Source organism: Balaenoptera physalus (assembly GCF_965194825.1).
Source record: "Balaenoptera physalus genome assembly, chromosome: 8".
NCBI lineage: Eukaryota > Metazoa > Chordata > Mammalia > Artiodactyla > Balaenopteridae > Balaenoptera > Balaenoptera physalus.
Genome location: NC_138887.1, coordinates 6,965,222 through 6,987,025, shown reverse-complemented (window position 1 = coordinate 6,987,025; position 21,804 = coordinate 6,965,222). Strand labels below are relative to the sequence as shown.

Below are 21,804 nucleotides of genomic sequence, written 5' to 3'. Positions count from 1 at the left end.
TTTATTCAGGTTTTCTTTTATGTCTTTCAATAATGTTTAGTAATTTTTAAAACTAAAGGGCATGTATGTATTTTCTTATATTCATTTTTGGGAACACTCATGGTTTACACACACACAGGGTATAGGATTTTTTCCTCTTGCATTTTCTAATTATTGGTGTATAGGAATACATACTTTTTCTTTTTTTTTACTTTTTAAAAAAATTTTACTGAGTATAGTTGATTTACAGTGTTGTGTTAATTTCTGCTGTACAGCAGTGACTCAGTTTTACATATATATTCGTTTTCACATCCTTTTCTTTTATGGTTTATTACAGGATATTGAATATAGTTCCCAGTGCTATACAACAGGACCTTGTTGTTTATCCATCCTATATATACCAGTTTGCATCTGCTAATCCCAAACTCCCAATCCTTCCCTCCCCCTCATCCCCTCCCCCTTGGCAACCACAAGTCTGTTCTCTATGTCTGTGAGTCTGTTTCTGTTTCATAGATATGTTCATTTGTGTCATATTTTAGATTCCACATGTAAGTGTTATCATATGGTATTTGTCTGTCTCTTTCTGACTTACTTCACTTAGTATGATAACCTCTAGGTCCATCTGTGTTGCTGCAAATGGCACTATTTCATTCTTTTTTATGACTGAGTAATATTCCATTGTATATATATACCACATCTTCTTTATCCATTCATCTGTTGATGGACATTTAGGTTGTTTCCATGTCTTGGCTATTGTAAATAGTGCTGCTATGAATATTGGGGTGCATGTATCTTTTTGAATTTTAGTTTTGTCTGGGTATATGCCCAGGAGTGGGATTTCTGGATCATACGGCAACTCTATTTTTAGTTTTTGAGGAACCTCCTTATTGTTTTCATAATGGCTGCACCAACTAACATTCCCAGCAACAGTGAAAGAGGGTTCCCTTTTCTCCACACCCTCTCCAGCATTTGTTATTTACAGACTTTTTAATGATGGCCATTTTGGCCAGTGCGAGGTGGCACCTCATTGTAATTTTGATTTGCATTTCTCTAATAATTACTGATGTTTAGCATCTTTTCATGTGCCTATTGGCCATCTATATGTCTTCTTTGGAGAAATGTCTATTTAGGTCTCTGACCATTTTTCGATTGGGTTGTTTGTTTTTTTGTTATTGAGTTGTATAGCTGTTTGTATATTTTGGAAATTAAGCCCATTATCGGTCACATCATTTGCAAATATTTTCTCCCAGTCCTTAGGCTGTCTTTTCATTTTGCTTATGGTCTCCTTTGCTGTGCAAAAGCTTATAAGTTTGATTAAGTCCCATTTTTAAATTTTTGCTTTTATTTCTATTGCCTTGGGCGACTGACCTAAGAAAACATTGGTACGATTTATGTCAGAGAATGTTTTGACTATGTTCTCTTCTAGGAGTTTTATGATGTCGTGTTTTATATTTAAGCCTTTAAGCCATTTTGAGTTTATTTTTGTGTAGGTTGTGAGGGGGTGCTCTAACTTTATTGATTTACATAGGGGTGTCCAACTTTTCCAACATCACTTGCTGAAGAGACTGTCTTTTTCCCGTTGTACATTCTTGCCTCCTTTGTGGAACACTAAGTGTCCACAGGTGTGTGGGTTTATTTCTGGGCTCTCTATTCTCTTCCATTGATCCATATGTCTGTTTTTGTGCCAATACCACACTGTTTTGATTACTGTAGCTTTGTAGTATTGTCTGAAGTCTGGGAGGATTATGCCTCCTGTTTTGTTCTTTTTCCTAGGAATTGCTTTGGCAATTCTGGGTCTTTTATGTTTCCACATAGTTTTTAGGATTATTTGTTCTAGTTCTGTGAAAAATGTCATGGGTAATTTGATAAGGATCCCATTAAATGGAATACTATTCTTTTTTTTACGTTGATCTTCTATTTAAGAATTTTTTCAGTTGATTGTCGATTTTGGAAGGGGGTAAACAATCATGTCATCTGAAAATGAGGACAGTTTTGTTTCTTTCTCTCTAAAGCTTATCCTTCCTAAATGTTTTTATTTTATTGCATGGTTTTCTATCCACAAGACAGAGGCAGTGATAGCAGACATCCATGTCTTGTCCAGTATTTTATTTTATTTATTTATTTATTTATTAATTATTGATGAATATCTTGGTTATACTTGGCACATAAATATATATATATGCACACACACAAATATGTATGTACTACTATGCACATGCAGAATTATAAATCACTATATTGTATGCCTGTAGCTTATATAATATTGTACATTAACTATACTGCAATTAAAAAACTTTCCTCTTTAACAGTATTTTCCACTTTGTAACATGCTTTCATGTATATTACTCATTTGAATTTGACAACAATCTTAAGAAGCAGGGAAAGGAACATTATTCTTTTTTTTTTCAACTTTTTTTTTTTAATATCTTTATCGGAGTATAATTGCTTTACAATGGTGTGTTAGTTTCTGCTTTATAACAAAGTGAATCAGCTATACATATACATATATCCCCACATCTCTTCCCTCTTGCATCTCCCTCCCTCCCACCCTCCCTATCCCACCCCTCTAGGTGATCACAAAGCACTGAGCTGATCTCCCTGTGCTATGCAGCTGCTTCCCACTAGCTATCGGTTTTACATTTGGTAGTGTATATATGTCCATGCCATTCTCTCACTCTGTCCCAGCTTACCCTTCTCCCTCCCCATGTCCTCAAGTCCATTCTCTAGTAGGTCTGCATCTTTATTCCTGTCCTGCCCCTAGGTTCTTCATGACTTTTTTTTTTTTTAGATTCCATATATATGTGTTAGCATACGGTATTTGTTTTTCTCTTTCTGACTTACTTCACTCTGTATGACAGACAACAGACTCTAGGTCCATCCACCTCACTACAAATAACTCAATTTCGTTTCTGTTTATGGCTGAGTAATATTCCATTTTATATATGTGCCACATCTTCTTTATCCATTCATCTGTCGATGGACACTTAGGTTTCTTCCATATCCTGGATATTGTAAATAGAGCTGCAGTAAACACTGTGGTACATGACTCTTTTTGAATTATGGTTTTCTCAGGGCATATGCCCAGTAGTGGGATTGTTGGGTCATATGGTAGTTCTATTTTTAGTTTTTTAAGGAACTTCCATACTGTTCTCCATAGTGGCTGTATCAGTTTACATTCCCACCAACAGTGAAAGAGGGTTCCCTTTTCTCCACACCCTCTCCAGCACTTATTGCTTTAGACTGTTTGATGATGGCCATTCTGACTGGTGTGAGATGATATCTCATTGTAGTTTTGATTTGCATTTCTCTACTGTATTTTAATAGGTATGTTTCTAGTATTATACTATTAGGTATGATGCTTGCTATAGGTTTGGAAGGGCCACCTAAGTTCTCTTATTACTAGCTTGCACAGGTTTTATGATGAAATAGTGTAAAATTTTATGGATTACTTTTTCTTCTTTAATCTGTAATGTGGTGGATAACACTAATATATTTTCTGGGGCTTCCCTGGTGGCGCAGTGGTTCAGAATCTGCCTGCCAATGCAGGGCACACGGGTTCAAGCCCTGGTCTGGGAAGATCCCACATGCCACGGAGCAACTAGGCCCGTGAGCCACAGCTAGTGAGCCTGCGCGTCTGGAGCCTGTGCTCCGCAACAAGAGAGGCTGCGATAGTGAGAGGCCCGCGCACCGCGATGAAGAGTGGCCCCCGCTTGCCACAACTAGAGAAAGCCCTCGCACAGAAACGAAGACCCAACACAGCCAAAAATAAATAAATAAATTAATTAAAAAAAAAAAAAGTAACACACTTCCAAAAATAACACCAAAAAAAAGACAAGACTATATTTTCTGATGTTAAGCCCCTTTCCATCTTCAGAATAAATACTGCTTGCCATAAAGTATTATTTTTATACACTGCTAAATTTGACTTTTTAGTATTTTAAGATTTTTGAAATTATGTTCATTAATGATTTATCTAAAATTTTCATTTCCTATAATGCCCTTAGCCATTTTGTTATAGAACAAGTTGCTAAGGTTTCACTCTTTTTGAATTCTCTGGAACAATTTGTATGATATAAGGATATCCATTTACTGAATGTTTCCTAAAATTCGCTTGTGAAAATGCCCTAGATTTTTTGAGTATCATTAGATTTCTACTTCTACTTCTTTAAAGTTTATGATTTAGATTTCCTCTTTTTTCTTAGTCAAATTGATCATATTTTTCTAGAAAATGTCTAACTCATTTAAGTTTCCAAATGTATTAGGAGAAAGTTGTTCATAGTATTAATTTACTAATTTTTTAATCTGTATGGTGTCTGGATTTATATCTTTTTATATTCTTATTATTTATTTGTGATTTTTCTTATTATTTCTATAACAATTCTGTTAGAGATTTGTCTACTTTTAGCATTTTTTTCAAAAAACAATCTTTTGATTCTATTGAGTCTATTTTTTTGTTTTCTATTTTATTTACATCTGTGCTTATCTTTTTTTAATTTTTTCTTTCTACATTCTTTGTGTTTATTCTATTTACCTTTCTCTAGTTTCTTCTGCTGGATATTAAAATTATTTATTTTTAAACCTTCCTGCTTTGTAATGAATATATTTAAAATATAAATTTTCTTCTAAATTCTGATTGAGATGCATCATACAAGTTAATTTGCATTGTGATTTTCTCTTTAAGTCATGAGTTATTTCAGTTATTTTAAGTTTCATTATTATGGCTGTTTTCAAGTAATCTATCTCTATTTTTTGCTCTAACTAAATGGTTCCATTGTGGTCAGAGAATGAGTTCCAGATAATATTAATTTTTAAAAAATATGTTGAGATTTCTTTTGTGGCATATTGCACAATGAATTTTTGTAAAGAATTTATGTGACCTCAAATATAATGTATAGTTCCTTTTTGTTGAGTATAGGGTTTCATAAAGAACTATCAAAACAAGATTCATGTTTATAAAATCTTTTCTACTTTTACTGCTAGTCTGTATACTTGATCCTTCTTTTTCAGATGGAGGGAAAGTTGTCATTATATCCTTGTAATTCTGTACATTTTTCCTTCATATAACTCAAGACAATGTTGTTGGGTACAAGTAAGTTCATGATTATTATATCTTCATTATTGATCATTCCTTTAAATTTATCCCTTTTAATACTTTTAGCCTCAAATTCTATTTTTCATATTAATATTGCTTTCTTTTGGTTAATATTTGTATATTTTAACTGTTATTTTCAACATTTCTATGTTGTTTAGATTTTTTTTTAAAGAATTATTATTTTTATTTTTAATTACTTTATTTATTTATTTTTGGCTGCATTGGGTCTTCGTTGCTTCGCCTGGGCTTTCTCTAGTTGTGGTGAGAGGGGGCTACTCTCTGTTGCGGTGTGCGGGCTTCTCATTGCAGTGGCTTCTCTTGTTGCAGAGCATGGGCTCTAGGCACACGGGCTTCAGTAGTTGTGGTGCGTGGGCTCAGTACTTGTGGTGCACGGGCTTAGTTGCTCCATGGCATGTGGGATCTTCCTGGACCAGAGCTCGAACCCGTGTCCCCTGCATTGGCAGGTGGATTCTTAACCACTGCACTACCGGGGAAGCCTAAATGTCTTTCATATACAACACTTAGATGATTTTTGTTATTTAAAAATTCAGTATGATAGTTTCTGCCTATTTAGTAGGTTTATTCATCATATTTCTTATTATAGGTGACATATTTGACCTATTTACCAATCTTATCTTTTGCTTTTACTTTATCATTTTTTTCTATGCTTTTCTTTTAAAAACTTCCTTTGTGCCTCTGTTCTACTGTAAATATTTTGGATATTCTTTCCCCTATTTTAATGGTTTCTAAGTATACACACAGTCTGTTGATAGTTATCCTTACTTAATATATAATATATTTGCAACATATATCTCTTTATATGATATATCCTTAATTCATAATGCAGTATACATATATATTTTCACATATAGTTTAACATACATATACTTTAACTGTCATTCAACATTACATTTCCTCCCTCTGCACCTAAAAGAACACAGCATCTTGTAAATACCTGTTGAACATCACCCACCCCATGTAATTTTTGTTTACATGTTTATCTTTTTAACAAAAATTGTTAACGTATATATACATTATATATGTATAATCAATAATTAACATGTACCTGTATATGTATAATCAATAAGCAGTTTCATTTTTAACATAATATATCGAGTTCCAACCTCACCCTTGGTCTTGTATACCATGACTTCTGTCTGGGTTCACTTTTCTTCTCACTGATCTACAACTTTTCATGATTCCCTTAGTGAGTGTCTATGGGTAGGAGACTGGAGTAGCTTTCATATGTCTGAAATGTCTTCCTCTTGGCTGCATCCTAGATGCTAGCTTACATGGCATAGGATTCTAGGTAATCAATATTTTCCCTTTGAAAATATCACTCCAGTGCCTCTGGCCTCTGTTTTTCCTGATGAGAAGTCTTCTGTCATCTGGCTGACATCTGTTGTATGTTGTCTTTTCTCAATTTTCTGGTAGCTTTTAGCATTTCTCTTTACCCATGACACATGAAGCTTCTGTACCAGGTGTCATGGTGTGGACTCCCTGTCATTCAGGCTGCTTGATGCTTTGAGCATTTCTGATCTGAGGACTTATGTATTTCTTCAGTGCCTAAAATTTCTCAGTTATTTTATCTTCAAGGTAGATTTGCTTCCGTTCTCTCCCTTCCCTTTTTTTGGAAACCCACAATCTGGGGACCTTTTGTTGATATGTTTTCATCTCTTTGCTCTCTGCTAGATCCTGGAGAAATGATAGCATTTGATTCACCATTTTGCCTTCAACTGTATCTAGTCTAGAGTTTATCTTTTTTCTTTCCTTTTTCCTTGTACTGTCAGTGCTATACTTTTGATTTCTTAAATTTCTAATTTTTTAATCATTTGTATTTGGTTTATGAATGACAGTTCTATTTCATAATTCCTTATTTTTTAAAAAAATGTTTTATATTTACATATAGGAGTTTTTGTATTGAGTGTTGATTTTATTGTCTTTCTTTAGCTTCAGATAGCTTCAGGTGCTTTGAATTTTTAATATCATCTCATTTTGAGTGGGAAGTTTTTGTTTTGATATTTTGTTTCATTTTATTCTTTCTTTCTCTTACCTACCTCTCTTTTTCTGGTGGTTTTGGGGTTCCCCACCTGCTCTCCCAGGCAAGGCAGAACCAGTTCTTCTCTTGCTGCTTTGGGAGGTGCTACCCTCAGGGTCACTGCAGGGATCTCAGACTCAGCCTCTTCGCTAGCCATGGATCTCGATGGTGCAGCCCCTGTCCTTCCTAGGCCCATAGGAACATACTGCCACATTCCACCTCCTTACACACAGGGGCTGGAGCTATGGGGCTCCAGGCTCTGTCTCTCGGTTTGCATGTGTCCAGCGTCCTGCAGGAGCTGGCCTGCTGCAGGACTAGATGCTCAGCAAGCCCGTTCTTCTTCTGCCCTTCAGAACCCTGGCTGGTCCTGCCTATTTGGTTTACTTGGCTTGTGTTTGTCTGTCAGAGCCTTGTGTCTGGCACAGAGGCGGATGCACCCAAGGACCACATGCCTCGTGCCATTTTGAATACAAGAGCAGGATCATTTACCCTAAACGTTTGCCAACATTAGGCCCTGTCCTTCATCGAGGGGCATCCCAGGAAGCCATGCAGGCATTGAAGCCAGTAAAGCACATGGCTGCCCGTTGTCAACTGCAGTTGACAAGGCAAGTCAAGAGTGATGCCCCACGTGTCCTCACAGCCACTTCCACAAGGTTCCACCCAGGGAGCTTGTTTCAAGTCAGTGCTGGAAGAGTGTTTCCTGCTGAAGGACTTTCCAGCAGGGGTACCTTTTGATCATGGCCACCAGCAGCTGGATTTCAGTGATATATTTTCCTCCTGGTTGTCGTTTGCTTTCTCCTCTATGACTTTTATTTCCTCATCTTGTTCCTTAATTACGCTGTAGTGCTGACAGTTTTCTTTATACATCATCTCAACATTTCTTTTTATGGAGAGAGGCAAGTATAAAGGGAAACAGAAAAACAGAACTCACTCCCCTTGGCAATATTAAGGGTTAAATTTTTTTTCTATGATTGAAGTTAATTCATTGAGATATAATCAACATATAACATTATATTAGTTTCAGGTGTACGCATAATGATCTGATATTTGTATATATTGCAAAATGATCACCACAATAAGGCTATTCAGCATCCATCACGTCACATAGACACAATTTTTTTTCTGATGATGAGAATTTTTAAGATCTGTTCTCTTAGCAACTTTCAAATATACACCTCTATTAATGACAGTCACTATGCCATACATTATATTCCCATGACTGACATATTTAATAACTGGAAGTTTGTAGCTTTTGACCATTTTGACTACCCCCCCACCCCCGACTCCCTGTCTCTGGCAACCACCAATCTGTTCTCTGTAATTTTTTTTTTGAAGATTCCACACATAAGTGTAATCACACAGTATTTGTCTTTCTCTGTCTGACTTACTTCACTTAAAAGTGTTTTAATAAAAACAAAAATTAAACCTGTAAGCTGTTTTTCCAGTTTTCTCACATGTGACTATACCGTCAGGTTCACAGAAAATGCCACGTTTCCTTATTCCCTTCCAGCCAAGTGCTGATGCTACTGTGAGGTTCCCAGCCTGTGACATGGGAGCGGGACCCCAGGTTAAGGGACAATGGCTCTCAGAGTGCATGTTAAGACTGGAGGTGAGAGAACCCAATCAGCCTTGCCGAGCAGCACCCCAGCGGGCCCCCCCCCCCAACAGCTGGGAGTTCAGCAAGAAAATAATTAGATATTCAGGATGGGATGAAATGAAAGGCCCTTTTGAGGAAACAACACTGTTTCTCAGAGAATTAGGGAAATGCCTGTGGGAATAGCACTTTCAGAGGGGCCAGGGGACAGAGTGAATTTCAGAGAGTCTATGCATCTGGCTCTGAGGCCACTCCCCTCCCCTCCGAGCTGGCTCTCACAGCAAGGAGCCTTGGGACCTTGACAGCTTTCTGGAAAAACCAAACAGTTGCGTATGCAGAATTTCATTGGCATCAGATCACTTTTGTACCAAGGAGGTCATGTAGTCCTTCTCCAACACCCTGGGGGAATATTTTCATTGTGTTTGTCCTGCAGAAAAGTTGCAGATTAACTCACACTTTTCTAGGGCCAACTGTGAGCCAGAAACTCAATAAAAACAATGAATTCATCTTCCTCTGCCAGCAGGGGAGGTAAAAGAGGTGTCCACATTTTATAAACGAGGAAACCACATCTCCTGGAAATTGGGAGTTGCTCAAAATTGACACAATGTGGAGGAAGGGCCCTGACCTTGGCCTCTGACCCCACAGGCTCTGCACCTTCCACCCCTATGCAACGTTACCTGCCAAAAATGTGTGATATTCCAAAGTTCTAAAACTGCCAGCTCAACCAATTATTCACAACCATCACTAAACACCACCATGACTAGTTGGGGTATAGGTGTAGCACGTTAGTGCAATAATACCTCTGTTTCTCAAGGTTGTGTTGGGAAGTTCCTTTTACACCTTCCCCAGTGATTGGTTCCCAATTAATTTTCCCAAACAGATCCTTCTACCACGCCCACTTGCCCAGTGGCTCTGCCGATGACACTTTGATTTTTGCGGGTTGAGACTCCTTTCAGACTTCTGGCCTCCAGAACTGTGAAATAATGAATTTGTCATTTTAAGCCACTTAGTTTGCTGTAACTTGTTACAGCAGCAATAAGAGACTATTGTACTCACAGAAAGTGCCTAGCAGGGGCCTTGTCAAGAAAAAGCTTCCATGCATGGCACTGGCATCTTTTCCATTATCACACCATTGTGGGCTTAGGTACCCAGAAGTCAAAGTGGAGCATTCTTTAACATACTTCAATTTTAAGACCACCCCGATCCCAAAGCATACATCAACCCCCTCTTCCATGCCACGCAGATTGACAAGGAAGAGCCAGCAGTGCAGCTCCAGTGCACGCTTACCTGTACTAACCTGTGCCACACACATCATGGCCAAGGTGACAGTCTGTCCATCTTGCCTGTTCTGGGGCTGGGCCTGCCCTGCCTCATCCTCAAGTTGTCTGTTGGCTTCTTGCTTCCCCTGCTGGAATAGGTGTCCTTGAAAAGTGGTCACACGTGTCTTCTCATCCTTGTGTCTTTCACAGATATTTGCAAACAGTGGGTGCTCAACAAATAGTTCTGGAATGAATGAATCAGTGAAAAAAGTCTGTCAACCCATAGCCCATGGAATGAAACAAAACATCATTCGACGGGGATATATTTCACGGCGTCTTGAGACTTCACTGGGGGAAGGAGGAGTGTTCGGTGACTGGGACACCTCCTTTCACCTACCACACGCCAGGCATCATGGCTATGCAGGGGTCTGCCACATCTGGACACCCTCTCATTATTCATACATGTAAACATGGGGCAACATCCCAAGTAAATTAGCCTATCAGTCATGAATTTTACTGTCGGAGGAGACCTCCAATTCTCAAACACGTAAATGCACACAGAGAATAACATACGAGTTTCAATCACAGCAGAGTTGCCATTTGCCGTCAGGCACTGTGCTATGTGCTTTACATGCATTATCGTGGATTCTCATAAACTTCTTTGAGGCAGGTTTCACTTCACTCCCATTTTGCCCATAAGGTAATTGTGCTGTAAGGCGATCGTGCGCCTTGCCCAGGGTTCTGCGTAATAAGGGACAACGCTGAAGGTCTCCCAGCTCTGCCTGACTCCAGCCTCTCCCAGTCTGCAGCCTGGTCTCTCCAGACCCACAGCATGGAATGTGTTTCCCTGGGTGCCAGAGGCATGTCCCTACCATCCATCTGCTGCCACCTTTTTTTAATGCACTCTAAACCCAGCATTTTGAAACTATTTTGAATCCAAAAATATGAGCATGCACTCCAAATTCAGTAATCTCCTTAGCAAATTCTGATCTGAGCATATAGGTTTTTAAATGGATTCAAAACAGCAGCCCGGCTGACCTCAAGGATTTAGTTTGAATAACCATTTTATACGGAATTACTAAGTCAAGAAAATGAGCGTTATTAATTTTGCAAGATTCAATTTTTAACTTTACAAAATGAAGACTTTATTTTAAAAACCTGCTTTAAATATCAGAATTCTATCCTGGTCCATTCAATTGCATGTATTATATTTATGTGATAACTTGCAGGAACAGACTGGATAGACTAGAAATTCCACGAAATAAAATTTAGTCCTTTGATACTCAATCCGATTCAGTAAAACTAATAAACAAATATAACAATACATAGCTTTAGGGCAACTGGTAAATGAAGCATTTGGGAAACCTGCAGAGTTGGAATCCTACCCCCATCTCAACTGTCAGAATGGTGATTTTGAGTAACCGTCTGATGACAGATAAGCCTTGATTTGTAACCCCAGTTTCCCATTTACTTGTTGTGTGAACTGGAATAATTAACAGCTTCCTGGAACCTTGTCTTTTCTCACGTGTAAAACCAGGAGGTCTGCTAAAATTGGCTGTTGTGTAGCTTAAGTACATTAGTGTTTGTAAGCACCCTAGCACAGCACCAGGCCATCGTGAGTCCTCAATGCCTGATGACTAAAATGAAAAAAATATATATATTCTTGGACCGAAACAAATTCCAAATCAATCTGATATAAAATAGCAGAGGAAAAACAAATCATTGTCATGCTCTCGGGATGAAAAGCCTCTGTAAAGCACAACCCCAAAAGTGAAGCAAAAACAGCATGTATATAAGCACATTTAAGTTTGAGACTTCTGTGCATCTAAGGTTCTCCCCTGGGAGGTAGGATTGCATAGTGGTTAAACATCGCCGAAGTTAACATATTAGCTTCACCACCTCATAGCTGTGTGATCCAGGACAAGTTAATAATAAAACCTACTTCACAGGGCTGTGTGATGATTAACTAGTTAATATTTATAAAGAACTTAGTGCCTGGCATGTGGCAAGCAATAGAAAATATAGTTTCTTAGTATTAGCTATCAACAGAAATAAATTTAGAAGGCAAAAATGGACTAGATAGAATACTTAAAATTCTGACAGACATGGGCTCATGATTTGTATGTTGGGGATTAGGGTAGAATGAGGTCATATGGGTGGGGCCCTAACCCAGTCTGACTGGTTTCCTTACATGAAGAGGAGATTAGGACTCAGACACACACAGATGACAGATGATGTGAGGACATGGGAAGAAGACAGCCGTCTGCACGCCAAGGAGGCCTCAGGAGAAACTAACCCCGCTGACACCTTGATCTCAGACTTCCAGCCTCCAGCACTGTGAGAAAATAAACTTCTGTCATTTAAGGCACCCTATCTGTGGTACTTTGTGATAGCAGCCCTAGCAGGCTAATACACTTACTAAATAAAGATCTCTTAAAATCAGACCAAAAGGTAAATATTGCAAATACATGAACAAGCAATATACTAAAAAAAAAAAAAAAAAATAGTGGTCAGCAAAAATAAAAAATAAGTTAAACTTCACTAATTATCAAAGGAATGTGAATTCCAGCAATGAGCTAGTAGTTATTAAGACTGAACAAGATGAAGAAGAAAGATAAATCCCCAGTATGGATCACCATTGAAAAGAGAGGGAAACTCTCTCATTGCTGGTGGGAAAATAAATTGGAAAAATCTTTCTGGAGGGCCATTCAGCAACAGTTATCAAAGTTTTATCTACAAAATGCATTCTATCCGATCTTGCAAGTTGTTTATTTAGGTTTTTTCCCTAAGGATATAGTAGGACAGGTAAGCAATACTTTGCTCTGCTGATGTCCGCCCAGGCACAGAGACCTCTGCTGCTGCCCTCTGCCACTGCCACGGTCCGAGAGCACGACAAGGACTGCAGGGCAGCTGCGTACCCACCATCTTTCACACTGTTCTTCTAGTTTTGACTTATGGCCTTTTTTCTTCCTTAGGCACAGACATGTGTCTCTGGGCTGGAAGTAGGAATGACACCACCAAGCTTGCTCAGGATCACTATTTCTTTTTTTTTTTTTTTTGAATGGGAGACAATATTTGCAAACCATACATCTTTTTTTTTTTTTTTTAAGTTACTCCCTTCTTTTTTTTTTTTTTAATTAATTAATTAATTTATTTATTTTTGCCTGTGTTGGGTCTTCGTTTCTGTGCGAGGGCTTTCTCTAGTTGTGGCAAGCGGGGGCCACTCTTCATCGCGGTGTGCGGGCCTCTCACTATCGCGGCCTCTCTTGTTGCGGAGCACAGGCTCCAGACGCGCAGGCTCAGTAGTTGTGGCTCACGGGCCTAGTTGCTCCGCGGCATGTGGGATCTTCCCAGACCAGGGCTCGAACCCGTGTCCCCTGCATTGGCAGGCAGACTCCCAACCACTGCGCCACCAGGATCACTATTTCTTAAACAGCTTTATTGAAGTATATTCAACAAACAAACTGCAGCTGTTTACAGCATACTATTTGGTATATATACACCTGTAAAACCACCACCACAATCAAGACAGTAACACAGCCATCACCCCCAAATGTCCCTCTGTGTCTCCTTGTGACCCCTCCTTCCAGCAGCCCCACCTCCAGCCCAGGCAGCCACGGATCTGGTTTCTGTCACTACCCATTAGTTTGCATTTCCTAGAATTCTGTATGAATGGAATCATTCAGTCAACACGCCATTTCTGTCTGGCTGCTTTCACTCAGCCTAAGTATGGTGGGATCCTTCCATGCTGTAGCATGCATCAATAGTTCATTCCTTTTTATTGCTGAGGATGTGTATGTATGGATGTGCCACAGTTTGTTTATCCATTCACCGGTTGATGGAATTCGTGTTGCTTGCAGCTGGGAGCTATTACAGATGAAGCTATAATGAACATTGGTGTGCAGATCTTTATAAGGGCACATGACTTCATTTATGCCGGGTAATCACCTGGGGGTGGAATGGTTGGCTCATAACTGTTTAATAAACTGCTTCCAGATAAGACAGAGCGATCAAGACCGGATTTACCCTCCTGCCTGAAACAGCTAAAAAAAAAAACTACAGAAAAAAATACATGAAACAATGGTTATCAAGACACTGGACATCAGTGACAAAGGCCAGTAATTGCTGAGAGGCAGTAAATAAGCAAGATGAGCCCCGTGATGGCTCCAGACACACTGTGTGAGGGTTTCCAGGCTGCAGCACAGGAAAGGGGGACCCAGGCAGGCCCAGCAGATTCCTTGAGCTAGAAGATGGAGATGAGGGTCTAGGGGCTCAGGAAGCTGGAGTTAGCAGGAGACAGGGCCAGAGAGAAAGCTCCAGATATGCAAGGGTCCCCTTTGAGTAGATATCAGAATACAGATTGGAAAGTGCATGACAGGAAACTCTGGAGGTCTGGGGAAATAGATGCAGAACAGACACACATGTTAGAATTAGCAGGTATAGACACTAAAAGAGTTATTTAAGTAGAGATATGGAAGATACTTTTTTTAAAAACCAATGAATTGAACTTCTAGAAATGAAAACTATAATGTGTGAGATTAATACACACACACACACACACACACACACACACACACACACACACACATGCTGGCTGGGATTCAGGGGAGATTAGACACTGCAAAAGAAAGAATTAGTCAACTTGAGTATATAGACATTCAAAATATTCAAAATGAAACACAAAGAGAAAAAAAAAAAGATTATTTTAAATGACAAGAACACCAGTGAGGTGTGGGACAATTTCAAGTGTCTGACAGGTAGTGACACCAATAAGAGTGAAGGGGGTAGGTCAGGAAAAATACTTGAAGAAATAATGTCCCCAAATTTCCCAATCTTCATGAAAACTTTAACTCCCAGATCCAAGCAAAAGCTGAGCATCATAGACATGAAGAAAACCACACCAAAAAAATCAAATTGCCCAAAACCAGCAATAGAGAGAAAAATCTTAAAAGCACCTAGAGAGAAAAGACACTTTACAGGGAACGAAGATAAGGATACAGTGACACAAAAACAGATGAAACTGTGAGGAGAAGCAGACAGCACCACAGTCTCAGAGGGCGACTTCCACCCCTGTCGGGGAGTGAGAGGACAGGCAGGCAGATGGGCCGGTGCAGGAGGCTGGACGACACCATCAGCCACCCTGACCCAGACGGCAACAGACTCTGCGCCCTTCACCAACTTACACCACATTGTGGGGATAACTCAAGTCCCAGTAACTTTCGAGGATTCAGACCATCCAGTGTGTTCTCTGACCACAACAGAATAAAATTAGCAATCAGTAGTTACATGAGGACATATGGAAAATTCCCAAATACATGAAAACTAAAAGACGTGTTTCTAAATGACCCATGGATCAAAGAAGAAATCAAAAGGGAAAAGAGAAGGTATCTTGAACTGAATTAAAAATGAAAATATACTATATCAAAATAGGTGGGGTGCCACTAAAGCAGTATTCTAAGAGAAAATTATAGCACCAAAGGCCTACATTAGAAATGAAGAAAGGTCTCAAATCAACAACCTCAGCTTCTACCTACGAACTATAAAAAGAACAAATTAAGCCTAATATAATCAGAAGAAAGGAAATAATAAAGATCAAGGCAGAAATCAGTGCCTTGAACAAAGAGAGAAAGTCAATGACATCAAAGCTGGTTCTTTGAGAACAATAAAATCTACGATCAACCTCTAGCCAGACGGATGAGAAGAAGAAAAAGAGGCCACAAATGACAAATAACCACCACAGAACATAATTTTTCCTAACCATCCCATTTCTGGACTCTTGTTTATCATTCTGGGGAGACACAAAAAGTACAAACAGGAGAACCAGAAATGGTCACACCAAGCAGATGAAGCAATTCAAAGAAATGTCAAATGGGGATATTGAGAAGGGGCACTGTCGTATGGGACGGGGGGGGGCAATGTCATGTGGGGACTGTGGAGAATGATGGAATACAGGAATGGTAGAAGCAGAGGCATTGATATATGGGCTGTCATACGTGACTGTCTTCCTTGACATGGCATGATATGGAGGCTGGGACCTGGACCTCCTTCCTCCTAACCTCAGTGGCAACTCTGATCTTGAACTAGGTCTACTTGGAATGCAAGGCTAGACTATTTAGTTTGGAAGGAATTTTGTCCATGGAATAAACACTGATGATGATATCTTTTTCAGAAATGAGACTGAGCTAACAAGTTGTTACATTTGTAACTAAGTTAAGACTTTTTGTTCTGTAGAGAGAATCTCAATAGTCTTTGGAAATGTATTCTTTCATAGCCTTACCTCAATTCAATAACTTATCAGGTCTCAAGAATGCCGGAACTGGCCATGCCCAGCACACAAAAATTTCCATTTATTTTTTAGGCTCGGGCAGCAAACCTGGATTCAGAGAAGGAGAAGAAAGCAGACACTGCTGACAGCAGATGTCCTGCCAGTAAGTCAGGTGGCTACGCATTCCACCAGGCAACTCTGTCAAGAGGTCAGATTATAAGTGGTGCACGTCAACAGCATGATTCCTTGGTCCCTGGCAGACTCAGTCTCCTTGGTCAATTTCGGTTTGGGATATGATGTTACTCAAATGCTGGTGAGCCTTTCGTGGCTAAAATATGCCTAACTGTGTTGATTTTTAAAGGAGCAAGTTGCCAGATGGCTGAGTTATAATGTCGAGAGGGTATCCTTGCTTCAGGCAGAGCTTCTGAAGCTCTCCAGCTTGGCCTGATTTTCTGATCTTTCTTCCACCCACATTTCCTGCTGGTGTTCTCTCTGGAGATATTTGGTTACTGACACAAACATATTACCCTGATCCCAGATAATACAGAATTTTTAAGCTTCTAAGAGTGACTCTACAGAACCTACCACGGCACAGGATCTCTCCCATCTGTCTTGGTACAAAAGAAAGTAGAAACAGATGGTGTGGGGCCCAAGACAGGGCCGGATCTCATTAGGGAGAAATCAGAACAACTCAGGATGTCCACTCCCTGAGGATCTTAGATGCCTTCATGCTCTGGAACTTTTACCCTTAAAAGATAATTGGAGAGAAGGATAAACCATGGGCCCAGCTGGAGAAAGGAGGTGTTAGGAAGTGGTTCACATTGTTAATTTTGCATGTTACAACAACCTTAAATTATTTTTAAATTAAATTTTTTACTTTGATAAACCTATAACTAAAACCTATAACTATAGGTTCACATGCAGTTTTTAAAAAGTATACAGAGAGATCCCACGTATACTTTACCCAGATTTCCTCAATGGTAACATTTTGAATAACAACTACAGGACAATATCTCAACCATTGATATGGTCAAGATCCAGAATGCACCATCACAAAGATACCCCCTGCTGCCCTTTTATAGCTACTCCCTAATCTTTTAATTAGCTCCTCCGCTAATCTTCTCTCCATCTCTATAATTTTGTCATTTCAAGAATGTTGTATAAACACAATCATATAGTATGTAATAACCTTTTGAACTTGGCTTTTGCCCTCAGTGTAACTAGAGACTCACCCAGGTTGTTGCCTTTACCAATAGTCCTGCATACTGTTCTGTGGTGTGAAGAGTCTGCAATTCGTTTAACTGTTCAATCAGTGAAAAATATTGGGGAGGTTTCCAGTTTAGGAGTATTACAGATAAAGCTGCTAGGAACATTCATGCACAGGTTTTTGTATGAACATGTTTCCATTTCTCTGGGATAAGTGATCAAAGGTATCATTTGTGGGTCATACATTTTCATGTTTCACTTTGTAAGAAATCGCCAAACCACTTCCCAGAGAGTGGCTGTACCGTTTTACATTCTCACCAGCGATGGATGACTGATCTAGTCTGCATTCTTGCTGGCATTTGGTGACACTATTTTGTAGTTTTGCTATTCCCATAGGTATGTAGTGATATATCGTTGCGGTCTTACCTTGCATTTCCCTAGATTGCTAGTGATGTTCACATCCTTTCATGTGTTTATTTGTTATCTGCACATTCCCTTCAGTGAAATGTCTATTCATTTTGAGGTCCATTTTCTAACTGGATTATTTGTATCTTTATTGTTGAATTCCAAGAGTCCTTTATACACGTGAAACACTAGTCCTTTGTTGAATATGTGGTTTGCAAGTAATTCCTTCTAGTCTATAGATCGTACTTCCATCCTCTTAACAGGGTCATTTGCAGCACAAAAGTTTTAAATTTTGATGAGATTCAATTTATCAATTTTTTTCTTTTATGGATCATGCTAATTTTCTCCTTTGCTTTTTCTTTTTTTCAAAAATGTTATCATTTTATACTTTTCCATGATCCATTTTCAGTTAATTTTTGTAGATGGTGTGAAGTGTAGGTTGAAGGTTTTTTTAAAAATTTATTATTTATTTATTTATTTATTTATTTATGGCTGCGTTGGGTCATCGTTGCTGCGCGCGGGCTTTCTCTAATTGCAGCGAGCAGGGGCTACTCTTCGTTGCGGTTCGTGGGCTTCTCACTGCGGTGGCTTCTCTTGTTGCGGAGCACAGGCTCTAGGCACACGGGCTTCAGTAGTTGTGGCTCACAGGCTCAGTAGTTGTGGCTCGCAGGCTCTAGAGCGCAGGCTCAGTAGTTGTGGCGCACGGGCTTAGTTAGTTGCTCCACGGCACGTGGGATCTTCCCGGACCAGGGCTTGAACCCGTGTCCCCTGCATTGGCAGGTGGATTCTTAACCACTGTGCCACCAGGGAAGTCCTGAAGTTCTTTTTTTCTTTTGCTTCTGGATGTCCAATTGTGCCAGCATCATTGTTGAAAAGGCTATTCTTCTTCCATTGAATTACTTTTGCACCTTTGTTAAAAATTAGTTTGCCCTATTTGCGATGGGCCTATTTCTGGATTCTCTGTGTCTGTCCCTCTGCCACTACCACACTGTCCTGATCACCGCCACCACATAGCATAGCTGCCTTCTCCACAGGCATCACGTACCTTCCCTCTGCACAGGAAACCAGCGATCTATGAGAATTATAAATTTTGTCATCCACAGCATTTGAAGAAAAACGCTCACCCTCTGCAGGGCACTGGCTGTTACTAAGGTCTTTCAAAGGTCAGCTCACATTCCTGAACTTTGACTCTCAAGTTTCCTAGCTGCTTTCCTCACAACATGACCAGGGAGATGGTAAAGAAATGCAGTAACTTACAAAAGTATAGACTCCAAGAAGGAGGCCGTGGCAAGCACAAATTTCTGGAAAATGATTCAACTCAGGCCAACTGCCAACCATTCTTAGGTCTTTAGTTTTTCGAGGCCAAGAGCTAGTATTTTAGTGCTATTTAACCAATTCCACTATGTAGAAACTTAATAGGGAGAGACATCCAAGAGAAGAGGGTCAGCCCTGGAATAGGGTTCCCCCAGTCCCAAAGATTTTCATAACTTATTCTACATTGACTTGAATTCTGAGGATCTGATCAAATAAATCTCCACACTATGCAGTGAGTGGTGACTTTCCTGGGTGTAGCAAACCCATAGGTGCTAGTTGTGATTTGGACTCTTTCTCTTCCACGCAAGAAAGATCTAGTGGGATGCCAGTAAGGGAGTGTGGGTTCTCACAGGGAACCTCTTGCACCTGCTCTTCCCCTCCCCTTGGTCCCACTTAAAACTGTTGAATTGTCAAGCCCGTCAACTTCACGATTCCTGATGAGTTACTCAGGACACACCTGCAACCGGCAGCACCCATGTGTGAACCGCTGCTTTAGGATTTACCCAAGATAGGTACTTACTTCAAGCTGCTATGGACGTGGCTACGGAAGCGTGGTCCTGGTGACATGGATTCGGGGTGTCCCTATGGGATTCTAACACGATCTTATCCCTCGGGAGCAAGGTGCTCACCCGAGGGGGAGGTAATGAGGCACTCCGACCTCAGAGGCTCCTGCATCATTATGTTCTATCTCTTAGGAGTACACAGTCCCCCACATGGTTTTAGGGGAGCTCCAATTATGCTCCTGTTTAAAATAGCAAAAAATAATTCATTTTTGGTTTTTAACTGATCCTTTTCAGAGTTAAAGAACTCAGATGATCTACTTGTTTTATAATTCTTAGGATAATCAACAGGTACTTAAGATGCCAACAAAGCCTCCCTAAATGAAGCTCTACATAGAGTAAAAGATAAAGTTTGTGAAATTATTTGAGTATTTTACTTTTATCAGATTTGTGGAATTAAGTTTCTCAGAAAGTTGGAGTTAATTAAAAACTATATAGTCCTTATCTTCAGTTATCTACAGTAGTTTAAATGTATTTGTTGTGGGTCGAATTGTATCTCTCCCCAAAGACGCTGAAGTGCTAATCCCAGTACCTGTACATGATCAAATTAAGATGAGGTCATGAGGGGCTTCCCTGGTGGCGCAGTGGTTAAGAATCTGCCTGCCAATGCAGGGGACATGGGTTCAATCCCTGGTCCAGGAAGATCCCACATGCAGCGGAGCTACTAAGCCCGTGTGCCACAACTACTGAAGCCAGCAAGCCACAACTACTGAAGCCAGCGAGCCACAACTACTGAAGCCCGCGTGCCTAGAGCCCGTGCTCCGCAACAAGACCGCAATGAGAAGCCCGCACGCAGCAACAAAGACCCAATGCAGTCAAAAATAAATCAATAAATAAATTTATATTAAAAAAAAAAAGATGAGGTCATGAGGGTGAGCCCTAACCCAATGCAACTGTGCACTTACAAAAAAAAGGGAAATTTGGACACAAAGCCATGCACACAAGGACGTCATGTAAAAATTGGAGTTATGCTGCCACAAGCCAAGGAGCTAAGAGAAGTAAGGAGAGAGGCCTGGAACTGACCTTTCCCGGGCGCCTCAGAGGAGCCCAGCCCTGCACATCACCGTCTCGTACTCGGGAACTCCAGAATGGGGAGACAGCACATTTCTGTTTGTTGCAATAGCCCTAGCAAACTAATACAGTATTTTATTTGGGGAAATAATTGTAGTTTGTAAGACTCCAAGCTAAACAGAAACTTCTTCAAAAAGAAGCCAGCTGAGAGTGCAGTTTAGTCTTTGAGAATTCAACTTTTTTGGCCCCCATTACAAGATAATTTGGTTCAAATAAACAAATTATATCTTTGTAGTAACACAGAAGTGCTGGTTTATATCCATGGTGCCTCAAATGCTATTCTAGCACACATCTAAATAAAAAGAGATTAACAGTAATATTTCAACTTTGTTGGAGCTCTGTCTGCCAGGAAGAAATGAATCAGCAGCTACAAAAATGTTCCTTCTTGTGAAGTTATCACAGGCAGACATAATATAATCCATGAAAGCAGAGAAAATTTATCTCAGAGGCTGTCTGTTTCAACATTTCTGTCTGGTTATTGCCAATTCTAATTTATTAAATATTTATAAATCATATACAAATAATTCTATTAAATTTAATTAGCATTTCTTGTGACATCCAACACGGGAAAAATTCCAAGATATACTTAGCTGTATAGAATAGGCTCAGAAAAACAACAAGAACCATTAAAACTAATCATATCCCACAACTGTGATTCTACCATTTTGTCATCTACTTGAATAATATAATAGGTCCTTTTTATTTATTTTTTAACATCTCACTTCTTCCCAGCTTTGTCCCCTCCCTGTGTCCTCAAGTCCATTCTCTACGCCTGCATTTTTACTCCTGTCCTGTCCCTAGGTTCTTCAGAACCACCTTTTTTTTTTTTTTTTCAGATTCCATATACATGTGTTAGCATACGGTATTTGTTTTTCTCTTTCTGATTTACTTCACTCTGTATGACAGACTCTAGGTCCATCCACCTCACTACAAATAACTCAATTTCATTTCTTTTTATGGCTGAGTAATATTCCATTGTATATATGTGCCACATCTTCTTTATCCATTCATCTGTCGATGG

The 21,804-nt window shown here is 39.6% G+C and overlaps 1 protein-coding gene across 26 annotated transcripts in view; it reads right to left on the bottom strand.

The window, feature by feature from the left end:
• The window catches only part of LOC309665353 (small ribosomal subunit protein uS3m), a 182,265-nt gene that overhangs the window by 108,689 nt on the left and 51,772 nt on the right, over nt 1–21,804 (bottom strand). For 20 of the 26 annotated variants that reach the window (XM_082471569.1, XM_082471580.1, XM_082471589.1 and 17 more), the window contains exon 4: nt 10,001–10,206. In XM_082471569.1, coding sequence (XP_082327695.1) covers nt 10,001–10,206 — 206 coding nt within the window. Of the gene's footprint in view, nt 1–7,965; nt 7,990–9,990; nt 10,207–21,804 lie in introns of those variants that run through there. The other 6 variants (XM_082471595.1, XM_082471585.1, XM_082471582.1 and 3 more) reach the window with 2 other exon arrangements.